Source organism: Theropithecus gelada, chromosome 4, assembly GCF_003255815.1.
Source record: "Theropithecus gelada isolate Dixy chromosome 4, Tgel_1.0, whole genome shotgun sequence".
Lineage (NCBI taxonomy): Eukaryota > Metazoa > Chordata > Mammalia > Primates > Cercopithecidae > Theropithecus > Theropithecus gelada.
In genome coordinates, this window is record NC_037671.1 from 41,071,113 (window position 1) to 41,088,805 (window position 17,693).

The 17,693-nt window shown below is 38.3% G+C and overlaps 1 protein-coding gene across 2 annotated transcripts in view; it reads left to right on the forward strand.

Annotated features, from left to right (window-relative positions):
* The window catches only part of DNAH8 (dynein axonemal heavy chain 8), a 322,639-nt gene that overhangs the window by 21,881 nt on the left and 283,065 nt on the right, over positions 1-17,693 (forward strand). For both annotated transcript variants that reach the window (XM_025382614.1, XM_025382615.1), the window contains 3 exons: positions 427-590; positions 4,342-4,518; positions 13,248-13,361. In XM_025382614.1, coding sequence (XP_025238399.1) covers positions 427-590; positions 4,342-4,518; positions 13,248-13,361 — 455 coding nt within the window. The remainder of the gene's footprint in view (positions 1-426; positions 591-4,341; positions 4,519-13,247; positions 13,362-17,693) is intronic.

Here is a 17,693-nt window from a genome sequence, read left to right on the forward strand (position 1 = left end):
AAGAAATGAAATCATTAGAACTCATTTTTGAGGATCTTTGGTGGAGTAAGATGTATTTTCTTTTTAATTTTATATTATAGCAGGAGGAATCTTTTTCTATAATATTAATGAAAATTTTCACCATATTAAAATATATACTTCATTATGAACTCTTTAAAATCTATACTTTTGTTTTTTCATATTGTTACAATGTACAATTTTGTCAGTAAATTGTGAAGTCATAATCTAATGATTAATTAGAATTATATTTCTGTAAAGTACTAGATCTTTAACATTTCAGTAATTAGAGCATAAAAGTACACATTGACATTTAACACATTGACATTAAATACTTCTTAAAATTAAATGTTATTTAATATTTTTATTAATATATTTAAAATATGTAATATATAAATTAGTATTAAATGTCTTTTTTTTCCTTTTTAGGTGCTAGAATAAGTATTGAGGGAACAGTGAAGTTAAAGACAATAGACAATGTTGATTTTTCCAAACTGCACACCTTTGAAGAAGTAACTGCTGTAGCCAGCAATTCAGAAACTGTTCGTCAGCTAGAGGAAGTGCTGATGGTATGGTACAAACAGATCGAACAGGTGAATTGACTGAAACAATTGCATCTGGACTAGGAGTTTTTATGTGCGTCGTAGCCATTGTATTTTATCTCTAAATGTAAAGGGAAGAGGTATCTCCTTTGACTTTCTTCCAGAATCTGGTTTGAAACTCAGCCAATTTTTGGCTCTAGAGCAAAATCATTCTTCTTTGTGGACCACTTAAAATCAATTTTAAGATATTTCTCACTTCAAGGAAGAAAACATAACAATATGGGTTGAGAATGAAAGAGTGAAGAATCAGGAATAGCCATCATTTATCCCCAGTAATGTTTAAATTGTTGATACTCTCCATAAAAGAGAGAGGGAAAAGACACAGCGAAGAGCCAGAGTGCTAGACACTAAATAAGCACCTCTTGGTCGATCAGTGGAGTTGTCTGTGCTGTCAAAGAAGTTCAGACTAGGCGGTTTGACATCAGCATCACAGTGGCAAGCCTGCAGCTCTACGGTCAAACTTTTTCTGGCAGTAAGAAAAGTAGTGATAGGTATACAACATATGTCAAAATTTTGAGAGGCACCAACTTACGCTATAAACACTGTGAAAGAAAATCGGCTATTACATAATTGCCCTAAACAGAAAGAGGACTCTAGGAACCACCCCCCAGATCTCTAGTTCATCAGCACAGGACAGCAGAACTAGACAAGAAAATCTTCAGTTATGTGAGGATCAAGGGGAAAAAATATTGACCAGGCAGGAGGTACAGAAAAGCATTTCCAGTTTTACCTTTCTAGAACTATGTTAGGAGGAGGGCTGTGCAGTTGGAGTGGCAAAAATTGGAGGACTCCCCTAGGGTCTAGAGTGCTGGCCACAGCATTCGCTTCCAGGTATCATTAGATGATTGAAACGGGTAATTGCCCACTGGATAACTCTTGCAGCCACCGTACCCAGCCAAGACTTCCTATTAAAAAAAAAAAACTTTGGTGACACTTGAAATTGTCAGATTTTTAGTTGTTGCCAATATGTTGAGTGTGAAATAATATCTTGGTTTACTTTGTATTACTCTAAATACTATTGAGGTTGAGCATATTTAATGGCTATTTTGGTTTCCTCTGTGTTGAATTGCTTGTTTATATCATTTACCCACATAATTGCCTGTTCATATCATTTATCCGTATCATCCCTTTATTCGTTTGGATGGCTTGATGTTATCTTACTACATTTTTGGAGGTTAAATAATATTTTCCAGATATTAGTCCTATGTTGGTCTCCATTGTGTCATGTTTCATTTGGTATAGTGCCTTTAGTCATGTGGAAACTTAAGTTTTTGATGTAGATAAATATATTAATTACAAATGTTAATCCAGCCTCAACCTAGCTATCCCCAGTGACTACAAAAACTCTGTGCTTTTTGTATTTACTTATGTATTTACTTATGAAACCCTTTCTTACTCCAGTGTTATGAAGACATTCTCTTAAATTCTTTATTTTAAATAGTGAATATAACACAGACCAAAAATGAATATGATGAAAGGAACAAACTGTAAAACGAACACCTGTGTAACCTTTGCACAAGTTAAAAAATAGAACAAGGCTAGGCATGGTGGCTCACTCTTGTAATCCCAGCACTTTGGGAGCCCAAGGCAAGAGGATTGCTTGAGCCCAGGAGTTCAGGACCAGCCTGGGTGACACAGTGAGACCCTGCCTCAAACTAACTAACTAACTAACTAACTAACTAAATAAATAAATAAATAAATAAATGAAAGAAAGAAAAAACATAGAACATTACCAGCACCTTAAAATGCCCTTGCATTTCTCTTCCTAGTTTTAAACACCTTTTCTTCCCCCTAGTGGTAACTATTATCTTGACAATTATGCTTTTCAATTCCATGTTTTTCTTTCTAGTTTTACCCTGTCTCCTACATTGTCTTTTAGAAATGTTACCATTTTATTTTTAACATTTAGGTGTTTAATCCATCTGGAATTGTGTGTGTGTGTGTGATGTGAGGTAGAAATCTAATTTTGTGTTTTTCATGTACCTGTAGTTAGCCAATTGTCTCGAATTAAGATTCTCTGTTAAATTGTTTAATAGTCCATTTTTTTCCTAACAAATTTGTAATATAATCTCTGTCATATATAAAGTTGTTAGACCCCTTTGTTTATCCCACTGATCTATTTACTTATTTTTTATACTATGCTGTGCTGCTTTAATTCTGTAGCGTTTTTCTAAACCAACATTTGGCACGCCAAGTGTTTTCTGTTTTTCGTCAAAACTACATTGACTATTTCAGGCTAATTGTTTTTCAAAATTAATTTTGAAACCAATTTTTAAAGTATCATGAAAAACTCTATTGAGATTTTGATTAGAATTTCATTGAATGTGTACATTAATTTAGAGAAAACTGCCATCTTTATATTATTGAATTTTCCATCCATGAACATGATATACCTCCCCATTTAGGTAGGTCTTTTGTGTGTGTAAAATAAGTTTCAAAATTCTCTCCAAAAAGGTCTTGCATATCTTTCATTAGATTAATTTCCAGTTATCACTGTTTTTCTTTGCTGTTATAAATTGTACCTTTTTGGAAATTAAATTTTCACATTGCAAGATAGCTTGTAAAGAAGTGGTACTAATTTTTATGTATAGATCTAGCAACTTTACTAAATTGTTCATGTTTATTAATTGTAAAAAGTTTGTCTTTAGTCTTTTTTTTTTGGAGACAGGGTCTCATTCTGTCACCGAGGCTGGAGTGCAGTGGCATGATCATAGCTCACTGCAGCCTCCAACTTCTGGGCTTAAGTGATCCTCCCCCTTCAGCATCCTGAGTAGCTGGGACTACAGGCATGCACCACCACACCCAACTAATTTAAAAAATTTCTGTGGAGAAGGGGTCTTGCCTTGTTGCCCAGGCTGGTCTTGAACTCCTGGGCTCAAGCAATCCTCCACCTCAGCCTTCCAAAGTGCTGAAATTACAGGCAGGAGCCACTGCTCCCGACCTTAGATATGCTTGAAGTTTAAAAATGTATCAAACTATATCATCTGTGATTATGCTGTTTCTGTTTTTTTATTTCCAATTCTTATACCTTCTGTTTCTTTAGTTATCTTGTTCTGGGACATCTATTACCAGGTGGAATAGAAGTGGGTGGTGATTGTGGCAAACTTGTCATGTCCTTGGTTTTAAAGTGATGTTTTCTAAAATGTCACCTTTGGCCAGGTATGGTGACTCATGCCTGTAATCCAGACACTTTGGGAAACTGAGGCAGGAGGATTGCTTGAGCCCAGGAGTTTGAGACCAAACTGGGCAACATAGTGACATGCTATCTCTACAAAAAATTACAAATTAGCTGTCTGTGGTAGCACTTGCCCGTAGTCCTAGCTACTCAGTAGGATGAGGCGGGAGGATTGTTTCAGCCCAGGAGGTTCAGGCTGCGGTGCTCTCTGATTGTGCCACTGCGCTCTAGTGTAGGCAACAGAGCGAGACCCTGCCTCAGAACAAACATACAAACAGAAAAGCCCCCAAACCAAAAAACTACGTTCCCCCCACCACCGAAAAAAACAAAACAAAATAAATAAGAGAAACTGTCACCTTTAAATATTACGTTTGCTGGAGAGTTTTAGTAGATAGTATTTATCATGTTGTAGAAGTTCTCCTCTAGTCTTCATTTACTAAGAGTTCTTAAACATTATTTGGTGTTGAACATTATTTATACTTTTAGCTGCTTTCAAAAAGATGCAGTCAGATTTTAACAAAGAAGAATATAACATTTCTATATTTTATAAATTTTTTTTGATTGCAGGTACTTATTGAGAGTGAGCAGATGAGAAAAGAAGCTGATGATTCAGGTCCACTCACTGAACTGGAACACTGGAAACGCATGTCAGCCAAGTTCAACTATATCATTGAGCAGATTAAAGGGCCAAGTTGTAAGGCTGTCATAAATGTGCTAAATGTTGCACACTCCAAACTGATAAAGGTAAAAGGCTTTTTATTTAAAGTTTGGTATACTTCAGAACAAGCAGCTAGAAAATTATCCTGTTGAACTACTTCTTAGTGTAATATACTGGAATCGTGTTTAGAAGTGTTAGCGTTTGAGTAAGACTTTTACATATATCACAATTATTTCCAGAAGAGGAAATGAAGATTTATTTCTGAGGATTTCACAGACCAATTTTGACCATACTGCTATGGGGTGATTTCTAGGAAAGTGATCATCTTTTATTTTTAAGTTGTTTTTGAAATTGTAAATCAATGAAGAAAATCAATATAGGCTCGTTGAGGTAAACAACTGCATATAGAGTCAAAAGTAGAATACATCTCATCCCCACGATTCTACCTCTTTTCCTGGAGGTCTTTTACAGTTTGGCTTGATTCTAGATCCTTTTCTTTTCTCTCTCTCTCTCTCTTTTTTTTTTTTTAAAACAGGGTCTCATTCTGTCACTTAGGTGGGGTGCAATGGTGTGTTCACAGAGCACTGCAGCCTCCACCTCCCAGGCTCAAGCAATTGTCTTGCCTCAGCCTCCTGAGTAATTGGAACTAACGGGCATGCGCCACCATGCCCGGCTAATTTTCGTATTTGTTGTAGAGATGGGATTTCACCATATTGCTCTGGGTGGTCTCAAACTCCTGAGCTCAAGTGATCTGCCCACCTCAGCCTCCCAAAGTGCTGGGATTACAGGCGTGAGCCACCGCACCTGACTTCTTTTTCTTTCTTTCTTTGTGTGTATTTCTTTCTTTGCGTGTATTTCTTTCTTTGCACAGAAAAATAAACTAATACTTTTTTGGTGAAAGATTTAAGCAGTACAAATAAAACAAGTCTCTCTTAATCACATACCCTTAGCCCCACCACCCACAACTCTGTGTCCTGAATAGTAAGCACAGAAAGACAACCACATTTTTCTATTTTGTTTTTTTCTTCAAACATCTTCTGTGGTATTTATGTGTGAGTTTACTATGCATAAATGACATAGTTTAGTTTTGTGTTTCTAATTTTTAAATTAAATAAATGTCATAGCATAATACTTTTCAACTTCCCTTCCCTACCTTGATAGTATATCTTGGAGTTATGCCTGTTAGATGGAGCTGGAGCAGTATGGTTTTCCAAAAAATGTTGTTGTTGTTGTTTGTTTGTTTGTTTTTAGACAGAATCTTACTCTGTCACCTAGGCTGGAGTGCAAAGGCACGATCACGGCTCACTGCAGCCTCGACCTCCCAGGCTTAAGCCATCCTCCCACCTCAGCCTCCTGAGTAGCTGGGACTACTGTCATATGCCACCATGCCCAACTAATTAAATAATTTTTAAAAAAAATGTTGTCCAGGCTAGTCTCGAACTCCTGGGCTCAAGCGATTTTCCCACCTCAGTCTCCCAAAGTGCTAGGATTGCAGGTGTGAGTCACTGTGTCTTGCCTAAAATGTTAATGTAGCCTATTAGGTTTTATCTGATCATTTCCCTGTTTGTGGACCAATTTTCCTCTCTCTTTTTTTGCAAGTCTGAGATATAATTCACATACTATTCATTTTATCCATTTAAAGTGAACAATTCAGATATTTTTAGTGTATTCATAACTGCACAAATATCACCACAATCCAATTTTAGAACATTTTCATCACCTCAAAGAGAAACTCTGTATCCTTTAGCTCTCACCTTCCCATTTCCAACATTCCCCCTTCCCCCAAGCCCTCTGTCTAGATTTGCCTATTCTGGACATTTTATATAAGTGGAATCATAGATTCTTTGCCTTTTGTTACTGGTTTCTTTCACTTGGCATACTGTTTTCAAGGTTCGTCCATGTTGTAGCATGTATCGGTATGTCATTCCTTTTTATGGCTGGATCATATTCTGTTGTATGAATATACCACATTTTGTTTATCAGTTTATGGACATTTGGGTTGTTCCCATTCTTTTTGGCAATTATGCATAATGCTGCTATGAACATTCATGTACTGTACAACTTTTTGTGTTGATATATATTGTCATTTGTCTTGGTTATTATACCTAGGGGTGGAATTTCTGGGTCACATGTTAACTCTATGCTTAACTTTTTAAAGAAAATGGTTCCTTTTCTATGTGTTTATAAATATTGCTGCAGTGGAAGCTTTTATATGTCCATATGCAAATATTTCCTTAGGTTGGATACTCCACAACTTTTCAGCACTAATTATTAGTAAAGTTATATATTTTTTTCCAAGCAGGTGGCCTAAACCTGTAGTCTGAGCTACTTGGGAGGCTGAGGCAAGAGGATTGCTTGAACTCAAGAATTCTGAGCTGTAGTGCACTATGTTGATTGGCTGTCCACATTAAGTTTGGCATCGATATAGTGATGTCCCAGGAGTGGGCTGATGAAGGTGCCTAAGGAGGGGTGAACTGATCAAGGTCGGAAACAGAGAAGGTCAAAACTCTTGTGCTGATCAATAGTGGGATCATGCCTATGCATAGCCACTGCACTCTAGGCTGGGCAATGTAGCGAGACCCTATCTCATTAAAAAAACTAAAAAAAAAATGTTGGGGGCCCAACCTGACATATGGAAAATGGCCTGTTTTATTTTGTTCTTTCCTTGTTAGTGGAGTTGTTCAGTTTTTGCATTTTTACTGGCTATTCATATTTCTTTTGTGAATTTTCTTTTTGTATCTTTGCCTTATTTAGAAAAATTCAGACATTGTTTTGTACTGATTTATAGGAGTTCTTTATTTTTTAATGTTTTTGAGACAGGCTTCTCTTCGTCACTCAGGTTGGAGTGCAGTGGCGCTATCATGATTCACTGCACCCTCGACCTCCCGGCTCAAGTGATCCTCCTGCCTCAGCCTCCTGAGTAGCTGAGACTATAGTCATGTGCCACTGTGCCTAACTAATTAAAAAAATTTTATTTATAGAGGTAGGGTCTCACTGTGTTGCCCAGGCTGGTCTCAAACTCCTGGGCTCAAGGAATCCTCCTGCCTCACACTCCCAAAGTGTTGGGATTACAGATGTGAGCCACTGTGCCTGGCCACTTGGAGTTCTTTATATAATATGAATATTAATCACTTGTTATATTTGTTGGGTGAAGTAATTCACCATGACTCCTGGGCATCTCTGCACATTTTCACTATATATGAAAAGAATGCAAGGTCCATACTACTCTTTATCTGAACATCTCTCAGAGTTGTGTTTGCAGTGAGCAACCTTGAGGGGTCAGTTCACATGTACCCCAGACAAAGAGGAGAATTAGTTAACCGCTTACTGTAAAAAGGATAAATTCCCCTAAACTCAATGTTCCTCACCTGTAACACAACCTATTGCAGGTGCAAGCATCAGTTTGTGGATATATAGGGTCATGGGGGAACAAACGCAACATAATGCTCATGCCAGTTGCTGTGATGTAATAAATCCTTGTCTCTGACCCCAAATCTCATGTTTTCTCCCATCATCCATAAAACAGTAAAAGGCTAATGCATTAACTTCTAAGCAGGGTAAAATCCCAGACCCCCATATGGACCTTGACAATTACAGTGCAAACTTTTTCTTAGTCTGTGGCTTGTATTTTTTTTAAAACTTGAACACTTGAACTCATTTTAGACTTATAGAAGAGTCAACCAGGATAGTACAGAGAGTTCCTGCCTGCTCTTCATCTAGCTTCCCCTAATGTAAACATCTTCACACTATTGTACAATGGTCAAAATGAAGGGATAACATTGGTACAATACTATTAAAGATGCTACACACAATTTGTATTTCTCCAGGTTTTCCACTTACGTATTTTTATCTGTTCTGGGATCCAATCCAGGATCCTATTTGCATTTGACTGTCATGTCTCTTTAGCCTCCTCCAATGGAACAGTTCCTTAGTCTATACTTGTATTTCATGACCTTGATACTTTTGAATAGTAATGGTCAGTTATTTAGAAGAATGTCCCTCAATTTGGGTTTGTCTGATGGTTTCTCGTGAATACATTGAAGTTATGCATCTTTGGTAAGAATGCCAGAGTTGATGTGCTCTTCCCAGTATGACTTATCAGGGGGTACATTATATTGATGTGCCTTATTACTGTTGATTTAAAATTGGTCATTTAGTTAGGGTGGAATTTGCCAGGTCTCTGTACTGTACACGTATTGTATTTTGTGGAAGATAACCTTAAACTACATGAATAGCTTTCATAGATGGATCTTGACTGCGGCAGTTATTACTGTGGTATGCTAATGGTGGTTTTCTAGTTCCCTCATTCCTTCCACGTTTATTAATCAGAATTCTTATGTAAGAAAAAGTTGTCTCTTCTCTCATTGTAGTTATGTATTTGATCATTTATTTTCATTAATATAGCCTCATGGGTATTTATTTCATGCTTTCGGTTATAATTGAATACTATCATTATTTAGTTTGTTGCTCAAATTGTGTTTCCTCTTTGGCCATCGGGAAATCTTTCAGGTTGGCTCCTGTGTTTCCTTCTGATTCCCTTACTCTATTTGGACCACTTCTTTACTCTCTACCACTAGATAAATGCTGAAGGCTCATTTTGTATTTGTTCTGCCCTAGTCCTGAGATCAGCACTTCTCCAAGGAGCCTGGGTTTATTTTATTGGAGAGTAGTAATTAGGAACCGAAATCTGGGTGCTAGATGTGCTTTCTTATTGCTTATATTTTAATTTTTTAAAAAATGGAATCATTTATAATGAATTTTTGTATTTAGTTGAAATAATTTTTTCAGCCTCTTATTGCTTTTGTCTTTCATGTATTGTTTAAAAAGACCTTCTTAAGAAGAATAAATTGGCTGGGCGTAGTGGCTCATGCCTGTAATCCGAGCACTTTGGGAGGCCGAGGTGGGTGGATCACCTGAGGTCAGAAGTTCGAGACCAGGCTGACCAGCATGGCAAAACCCTGTCTCTGCTAAAAATACAAAAATTAGCCGGGAGTGGTGGCGCATGCCTGTAATCCCAGCTACTCGGGAGGCTGAGGAAGGAGAATTGCTTGAACCCGGGAGGTGGAGGTTGCAGTAAGCTGAGATCGTGCCACTGCACTCCAACCTGTGTGATGGGAGTGAGACTCCATCTCAATAAAGAAAAAAAAAGCAAAATTAAGGTTAACCTAAATTTAAAATAGAATTACCCTTTTCTTCTATTTCTAGGGTTTTATTTCTTTATGCTTTATTCTTCAGTTAACTTGGAATTTATTTGTGTGAATCATGTAAGATTTAATAGCAATGATAATAATAGCAGCTAACATTTATTGTGTGCTTACTATGTGCCAGGCATTATGTTCAGTATCTTACCTATAACATTTCATTTAATCCTCACATCAGCTGGATCAAATGGGTCTTATTATTATCTTCCCCATTTTGTATAAAGAACAGTGAGAGATTAAGTTTCTTGTTCAAGGTCACAGAGTTAGTAAGAGGGGAAGCAGGATATAGGTCATGCTCTTACCTCTTCAGCTAGCATTCTTTTTTCCAAATGGCTGGCTAATTTTCCCAGCACTGTTTGTCATTTTCTTTTTTCTTTTTTTGAGACGAAATCTCACTCTGTTACCCAAGCTGGAGTGCAGTGGCGCAATCTCGGCTCACTGCAACCTCCACCTCCCAGGTTCAAGCAATCCTCCTGCCTCAGCCTCCCGAGTAGCTGGGACTACAGGCATGTGCCACCACGCCCAGCTAATTTTCTTATGTTTAGTAGAGACAAGGTTTCGCTGTATTGGCCAGGCTGGTCTTGAACTCCTGATCTCGTGATCTGCCCACCTTGGCTGCCCAAAGTGCTGGGATTACCGGCATGACCCACCACACTCGGCCACTGTTTGCCATTTTCTTTTTTTTTTTTTTTTTTTGTGAGACGGAGTCTTGCTCAGTCGCCCAGGCTGGAATGCGGTGGCGTGATCTCGGCTCACTGCAAGCTCTGCCTCCTGGGTTCACGCCATTCTCCTGCCTCAGCCTCCCGAATAGCTGGGACTACAGGCGCCTGCTACTACGCCCGGCTAATTTTTTTGTATTGTTAGTAGAGACGGGGTTTCACTGTGTTAGCCAGGATGGTCTCGATCTCCTGACCTCGTAATCCACCTGTCTCGGCCTCCCAAAGTGCTGGGATTACAGGTGTGAGCCACCACGCCCGGCCTTCATTTTCTTTAATCATCATAATTTTTGTACGTCTACTCTTTGTTCTTCTTTTCCAGATTTGTCTTAACAATTCATGTATTTTCATCCTTTGGTATACATTTTGAAATAAGTTTATACAGTTTTTTTCTCCAGAATACCAAATTTTGAGACTTAGTTTTATATTTTTTTGAAATGTATGTAAATGGAGTCATATCATATATTCTGCAACCAGCTTTTACTCAACATTATTTGTGAGAATTCATCATGTAAATGTGTGCATTATTATTCATTTGCTACGTTTGTTTTTATTGCTGTATCATATTCTGTTGCATGAATGCACCACGATTTATTTATCTGTTATCCCAGAATGGACATTTGGATTGTTTCTAGTTTGGGGTTATTGCAAGCAATGATTCAATGAACATTCTTATTCATGTCTCCTGGTGCACATGTGTGAGAATTTCTCTAAGGCATATCCCTAGGAGAGAATTTATGAATTTGTGGGTCAAAGGCACATACAATTTAAGCTCTTGGAGAGAGGTCTCTAATGATCTACCATAGTGACCTTCAGACATTTTGTGTTAAAAATACTAATCTGTAGTCTTTAAAAAGGATACAAAGCAAATGTGGTAGCAAATCTATGAATGACATTGAGGAGGGCGGGAAAGAAATATATTGGATGACAATGTAAAAATCCAAGAAGGTCTTCAGTGGTAAGAGTGGGGGTGCCATACTGATATCCCAACCTCTTTGTTGGATGGGTTTGTTGACAAACTGTTTGGCTCCCATTATTTTTTTAAAATGGTTTTGTTCAGAGCATGTTATTTCTGTTTTTGCTGGGTAGACCTCTCCGTTTCATGCTCTCTTCATCTCTGACCAATTCTCAAATAGGCACTTGATTTTATCATCCCTAGTATGTAAGAGTGTTCAGTTAATAATAAGATAACCTTTATTAAGAATAGGTTAAAAATCCTGAAAGAATTTGAAGGAGAGAAATTGATCAACTTTGGATAAAGACTTAACAGTTTTAGTTGAATCCGTTGATAGAATGATATTACTGATGCGAGTCAACTTGATCCCAGGCTGCTTTATGAGAGATATAGTTTCCAGAAAAAAGGAAGATGATGTTTTGGCTCTTCTCAGCATTGGCCAGATCACAATGAAGGCTTCCTTTCATTCCTGAAGCATGTGTGTTTAGAGTGATGTTGTGTGCATCCAAAGTAGAAAGGCCAAGAGGCTGAAGCTATTAAGACCATGTCCTTGGAACCAACCCCAAAGCTCATCAATGATAGACTGGATAAAGAAAATGTGGCACATATACACTATGTGGCTATAAAAGGGAATGAGATAATGTCCTGTGCAGGGACCTGGATGAAGCTGGAAGCCATTATCCTCAGCAAACTAACATAGGAACAGAAAACCAAACACCGCGTGTTCTCACTCATAAGTGGGAGTTGAAAAATGAGAACACATGGACACAGGGAGGGGAACATCACACACCGGAACCTGTCAGGGGTCAGCGGGGAAAGGGGAGGGAGAGCATTAGGACAAACAGCTAATGCACGTGGGGCTTAAAACCCAGATGAGGGGTTGATAGGGGCAGCAAACCACCATGGCACATATATCCTATGTAACAAAGCCTACACGTTCTGCACTTATATCCTGAAACTTAAAGTTAAAAAAAAAGACCATGTCTTATTAAATGACTAAAGGCACACGGAGTGCTCATCTTTGAATAAAAGACTTAGTAATCATAGGGTAAATGTCTTCAAACATTTGAAGGGATGCTGTGTGTTCACTAGGCTCCATTATGCAAAACTATACAGATGAGCAGAGATTGCAGGAAGATAGATTTTTCTTCTCAAAATAAAGAAGAACTTTCTCATAATCAGTTATTTAAGCAGGTACTATTTGATGACCACTTACAAGAAACTGTTGATTTCAGATTGCCTTCACTTTGCTAGTAAGGTTTTGTTTTGAATAATGTTCTGTTTTTTGTTTTTGTTTTGTTTTGTTTTGTTTTGTTTTTGAGATGAAGTCTCATTCTGTTGCCCGGGCTGGAGTGCAGTGGTGTGATCTCGGCTCGCTGCCAGCTCTGCCTCCTGGATTCACATCATTCTCTTGCCTCAGCCTCCTGAGTAGCTGGGTCTACAGGCGCCTGCCACCACGCCCAGCTAATTTTTTGTATTTTTAGTAGAGACGGGGTTTCACTGTGTTAGCCAGGATGGTCTTGATCTCCTGACCTCGTGATCTGCCTGCCTTGGCCTCCCAAAGTGCTGGGATTACAGGTGTGAGCCACCAGGCCCAGCCATGATGTTCTGTTTTAATAACTTGACCCATTCTTGAAGACCCAGAGTAATATAATGTCACAAATAATTACCCTGGAAAAGTCATTCCTCATAGAAGCAGGTCCAGTTCAAGCCTACAGACAGAATTTTAATTATAAACAGAATGAGTCTTCAGTTTTAGTAAATCATTTAAGGTGCTTATAATAACTTTGTCTTAAGTATTATAAGAAAAATATATATTAATTACACTTAAATATCTACCATTTTAGTATATGTATGATTGGGAAGACTGAATTTCTTAAGTAAACTTTAGCACACTGATATATTTGGATGTTTCATAGAATTCTTATACATTTTTCCCTTAGAATTGGCGTGATTTGGATGCAAGAATCACTGATACAGCAAATGAATCCAAAGATAATGTCAGATATTTGTATACTTTGGAAAAAGTGTGTCAACCTCTCTATAACCATGACCTAGTAAGTATGCTTTTAAAGTACAGTTTTGAACTGAGTGCAATGGCTCGCACCTGTAAGTCTAGCTACTCAGAAGGCTAAGGTGGAAGGATCGCTTGAGCCCAGGAGCACAAGGCTGCAGTGAGCTATGATTGTGCCACTGCATTCCAGCCTGAGTGACAGAGCAAGAAGACCCCATCTCTGAAAAAAAAAAAAGTACAATTTAAGAAATTGACTTGTATAATTAATGCATTAAAATCTTTAATATGTGTATATTGGAGAAAAACATCCTGCCAAAAGTTATTTAAAATATGTATTTTCCTCTTATGTATTTATGAAGAATGATAAACTATATTTAATATTTTAACCCTTTTTTTTTTTTTGAGGCAGAGTCTCGCTCTGTCACCCAGGCTGGAGTGCAGTGGCCAGATCTCGGCTCACTGCAAGCTCCGCCTCCCGGGTTCACGCCATTCTCCTGCCTCAGCCTCCCGAGTAGCTGGGACTACAGGCGCCCGCCACCTCGCCCGGCTAGTTTTTTGTAATTTTTAGTAGAGACGGGGTTTCACCGTGTTAGCCAGGATGGTCTCGATCTCCTGACCTCGTGATCCGCCCGTCTCGGCCTCCCAAAGTGCTGGGATTACAGGCTTGAGCCACCGCGCCCGGCTAACCCATATTAAATATATAGTGAATCATTAGTATAATATGAAATAAGCAAGGCAAATATTAATGTATTATTTACCCTTTGCTACATAACAAATTACCTCAGAACTGAGTGGCTTAAAAACAGTGAGCATTCATCATGTCAGAGTTTCTGGCTCAGGAATCCAGGCAAGGCATAGCTAAGAGCTTCTGCTTCAAGTCTCTCATGAGGTTGCCCAGAGGCTAAGTGGGACTGTGGACTCATCTGAAGTGGGGGAGGCTGACTGGGGAGAGTCTTCTTCTCAGCTCACTCATGTGGTTATTGGCAGGCCCCAGTCCCTAGCCACATGGGCCTCTCCACCTGGCAGCTTGCTTCCCTTGGGGTGAGTGATCCAAGAGTGAGCAGGAGAATGAGAGAACACCCAAGTTGGAATCCACCTTCTTTTTGTAACCTAATCTCTGAAGTGACAGCCCATCATTTCTGTTGTATTCTATTGACTAGAAGCAAGTGAGTCTGGTTCATTCTGGGCAGGTAGGGGAGTATACAAGGGTGTGAGTACTATGTGGGTGAGCATCACTGGGGCCATCTTCGGGACTGCCTATCAAGGTAGATACTTCCCAGTTTACAGATTAGGAAACCAAACTTATCATGGTGTAGTGACTTTGCCAGCATCACTCAACTAATCAGGGATGCAGGACAGAACCCATCTTCTAATTTCTAGCCTATTCTTCTCATAATATTTCCATAGAGATCCTTTAAAGAACATGTTAGCACTACCATTTGCTTTTATTTTTTAAAAGTTTATATTAACTTCAAATTTATAATCTTGTATTTCATATAAAATATGAAAATTAAAAAAACTCTATCCTTTATTTAATAGAAGGAGAATTCAAGGAAGCTAGTAGTTGTTGAGAACTTAGGGCAGGATTTCCTCATTTTGCCTGGCTGTTACTTCTTTTGTAAATCACTTGTAGGCGGGAGGGTTAACCAGACAGCTGTATTTTTAAAGATGTTCCCAGGCTTGAGAATCCTTGACCTTTTGTTATAGGCATTGGGCTACATGCTTTGCATATGTTTTCATTCTGTATGCACAATGACACTCATTTCGAAGATTAGGAAACTGAGTTTGAGCATTTCTACGATGATCCGTGGTGGAACCAAATTTGAATCTAGCTGTCTCTAGCATTATGACAGCTCGTATTATTTTTCCACTTTACTATGTTGCTTCTTCAAGGTATTCTCTAAGTTAAAATGCTTCCTCTTCCCTTCCCCTGCTCCCACCACCCTGGGATGGAGTCTCTCTCTGTCGCCCAGGATGGAGTGCAGTGGCGCCATCTCTGCTCACTGCAACCTCCGCCTCCCAGGTTCAAGCAATTCTCCTGACAGCCTCCTGAGTAGCTGGGAAAGGTGCCACCATGTGCGTGCCACCATGCCCAGCTAATTTTTGTATTTTTAGTAGAAACAAGGTTTCGCCATGTTGGCCAGGCTGGTCCCAAACTCTCAACCTCAAGTGATCCGCCCGCCTCCGCCTCTCAAAGTTGCTAGGATTACAGGCGTGAGCCACCGTGCCCGGCCCAGTGCTTTCAAATTAATTTAATTTGTGTCTGATATCTGTATTCAGTATTCTTCACTCTAATTTTTTAAGAAGTAGTCAAATCTTCCATATACGTGGCAGCACTGGCCACATGGTTTTGTTGACAAACCTTCTTGGGTCAATGCAGGTTTCATCCTAGAGGCAGGGAGAAGGAAAGGCATTATGGCCTGTATCACTTAGAGTTGGAGAAGAAGAAGGTGTAGAGGCAGTTCATAATCATTCCAAGAGCGTGTTAGTAGTCAAGAAGTCTAATATGAAAGGGGAGGGAAAATTGTCGGTTGAGAGTCTTGGACAAGTGCATTTCTTACTGCCGTGAGGAATCCATCATCCATCAAGGAGCACCAAGAGACGGGACAGGAAGACCTTAGAAAGCAGAGTCTTTTAATTGAGTCCATAAAGAGATTGTAGATTTTATTTAAAACTTATTAGTGTTATTTGCAAATAATTATGACTGTTTAAAAAATCACAGCTTTATTTTAGATTCAGGGGTACATGTGCAGGTTTGTTACATGGGTATATGACATGATGCTGAGGTTTGGGGTATGGATCCTGTCACCCAGGTAGTGAGTACAGTACACAAGAGGAAGTTTTTCAGCTCACATCTCTCTCCCTTCCTCCCCACCAAGAATTATGACTTTCTTAAACTTCATTCTTCTCATTTTTACCCCTGCTACTAGTAGCTGGACTTGTGTTGTGAACCTTCGTAAAATTTGTTTAATATAAGAACATTTATATCATTTCTTAGGTATTTCTGTGCACATGACCCCAAGTAAAGAAAATTAAATTGTATGGTGTTGGAGAAATGGGGCCGTTGCTTGGCTTACTTGGTAGCTCAATGACTTAATTCCCCAACTTTACAATACGAGCAATTAAAATTTCTGTCCAAGAAGAATTAAAATTATTACATGTCACAAGCATTTCGGATTGCTCACAAGATTTGAAGATGCAAATATGAAATACACATAATACCTAAAGCCTACTCCAGGGTTACTGCAAGTAGCTCTTGATGTGAAAAATAATAGAGGAAGTGACTATGGCACAATGTTCACACTTGTCAAATCTGGTGATGGGAGTAGGTGGTCATTATATTATTCTCTGTACTTTTCTATATATTTAAAGCTTTTCAGTATAAAAAGTAAACTCGAAAGAAAGATAGAATACTCTTTATTGCTATCAAGACTCCAAATTTTAAGGTATACTGATTTCAACTTCTTGATTCAAAAGACTTGTTTTAATTCATATAATTTAAAAATCATTTAGTTCTTATGTTTTTTTCATCCTAGTAATTTTAAAAAAATTTGTTCGATTACTCTAACCATGGATGTACCTTATTATTGTTATTTTGTTGTTGTTGAGCTTTTTATATTCTCTCATGTAGGAAGGTTTCAAGCATTACCTTTAGAAATGACAGAAGTACTAATAGTATTGAGTCATATAATTGCTTCCCACTCATACACCCACTATATCTGTACTTTCAACAACTCCTTTCCCCCCTCATTTTCTTTATTCTGATTAAAAGTAACCAGCAATTGCTGTTTAGTTCATAACTGTCATTTGGGTAGGAAAAGTGCAGGGGATTCATGCTTCCATTTCTGGTTCATAAGTTTTATGTATGTTTCATTTTTTTTTATCACCCTGGTATTGTGCTTTAGGCATATCTTACTATTATATGTTTCACATATAAGATATCTGAACACTGTGTATAGATGGACAACAGCAGTGCACTCAGGGAGCCACTATTATAAATAATGATGTTTAAAGTTCAGATGAAGGACATTTTCCTGAAGGACCCATTTGATGCCATCCCTGAGCCCTCTTTATTGGAGTTTAGTGGTCTTTGTAGACATGACTTAGCAAAAGTGGAAGGGACTCCTTCTAGGCATATTTTTATTAGGATCTTTTTGATCTACAGATACCATATATAATAGGAATTCTGACATACAAGGTTAACTATAAAGTAATGATGTTAATTTCCGTAAGCCACATAAAACTGATTTAATTATTCCGTAGTGACACCCCACATCTAGGACATACCATACACTAATCAGTAGTTGTTTTTCTTGGCTGTATTTCTTCCATTGCCAATAAAAAAAGTCTTATATATTTTATCTTGTCCCATCAA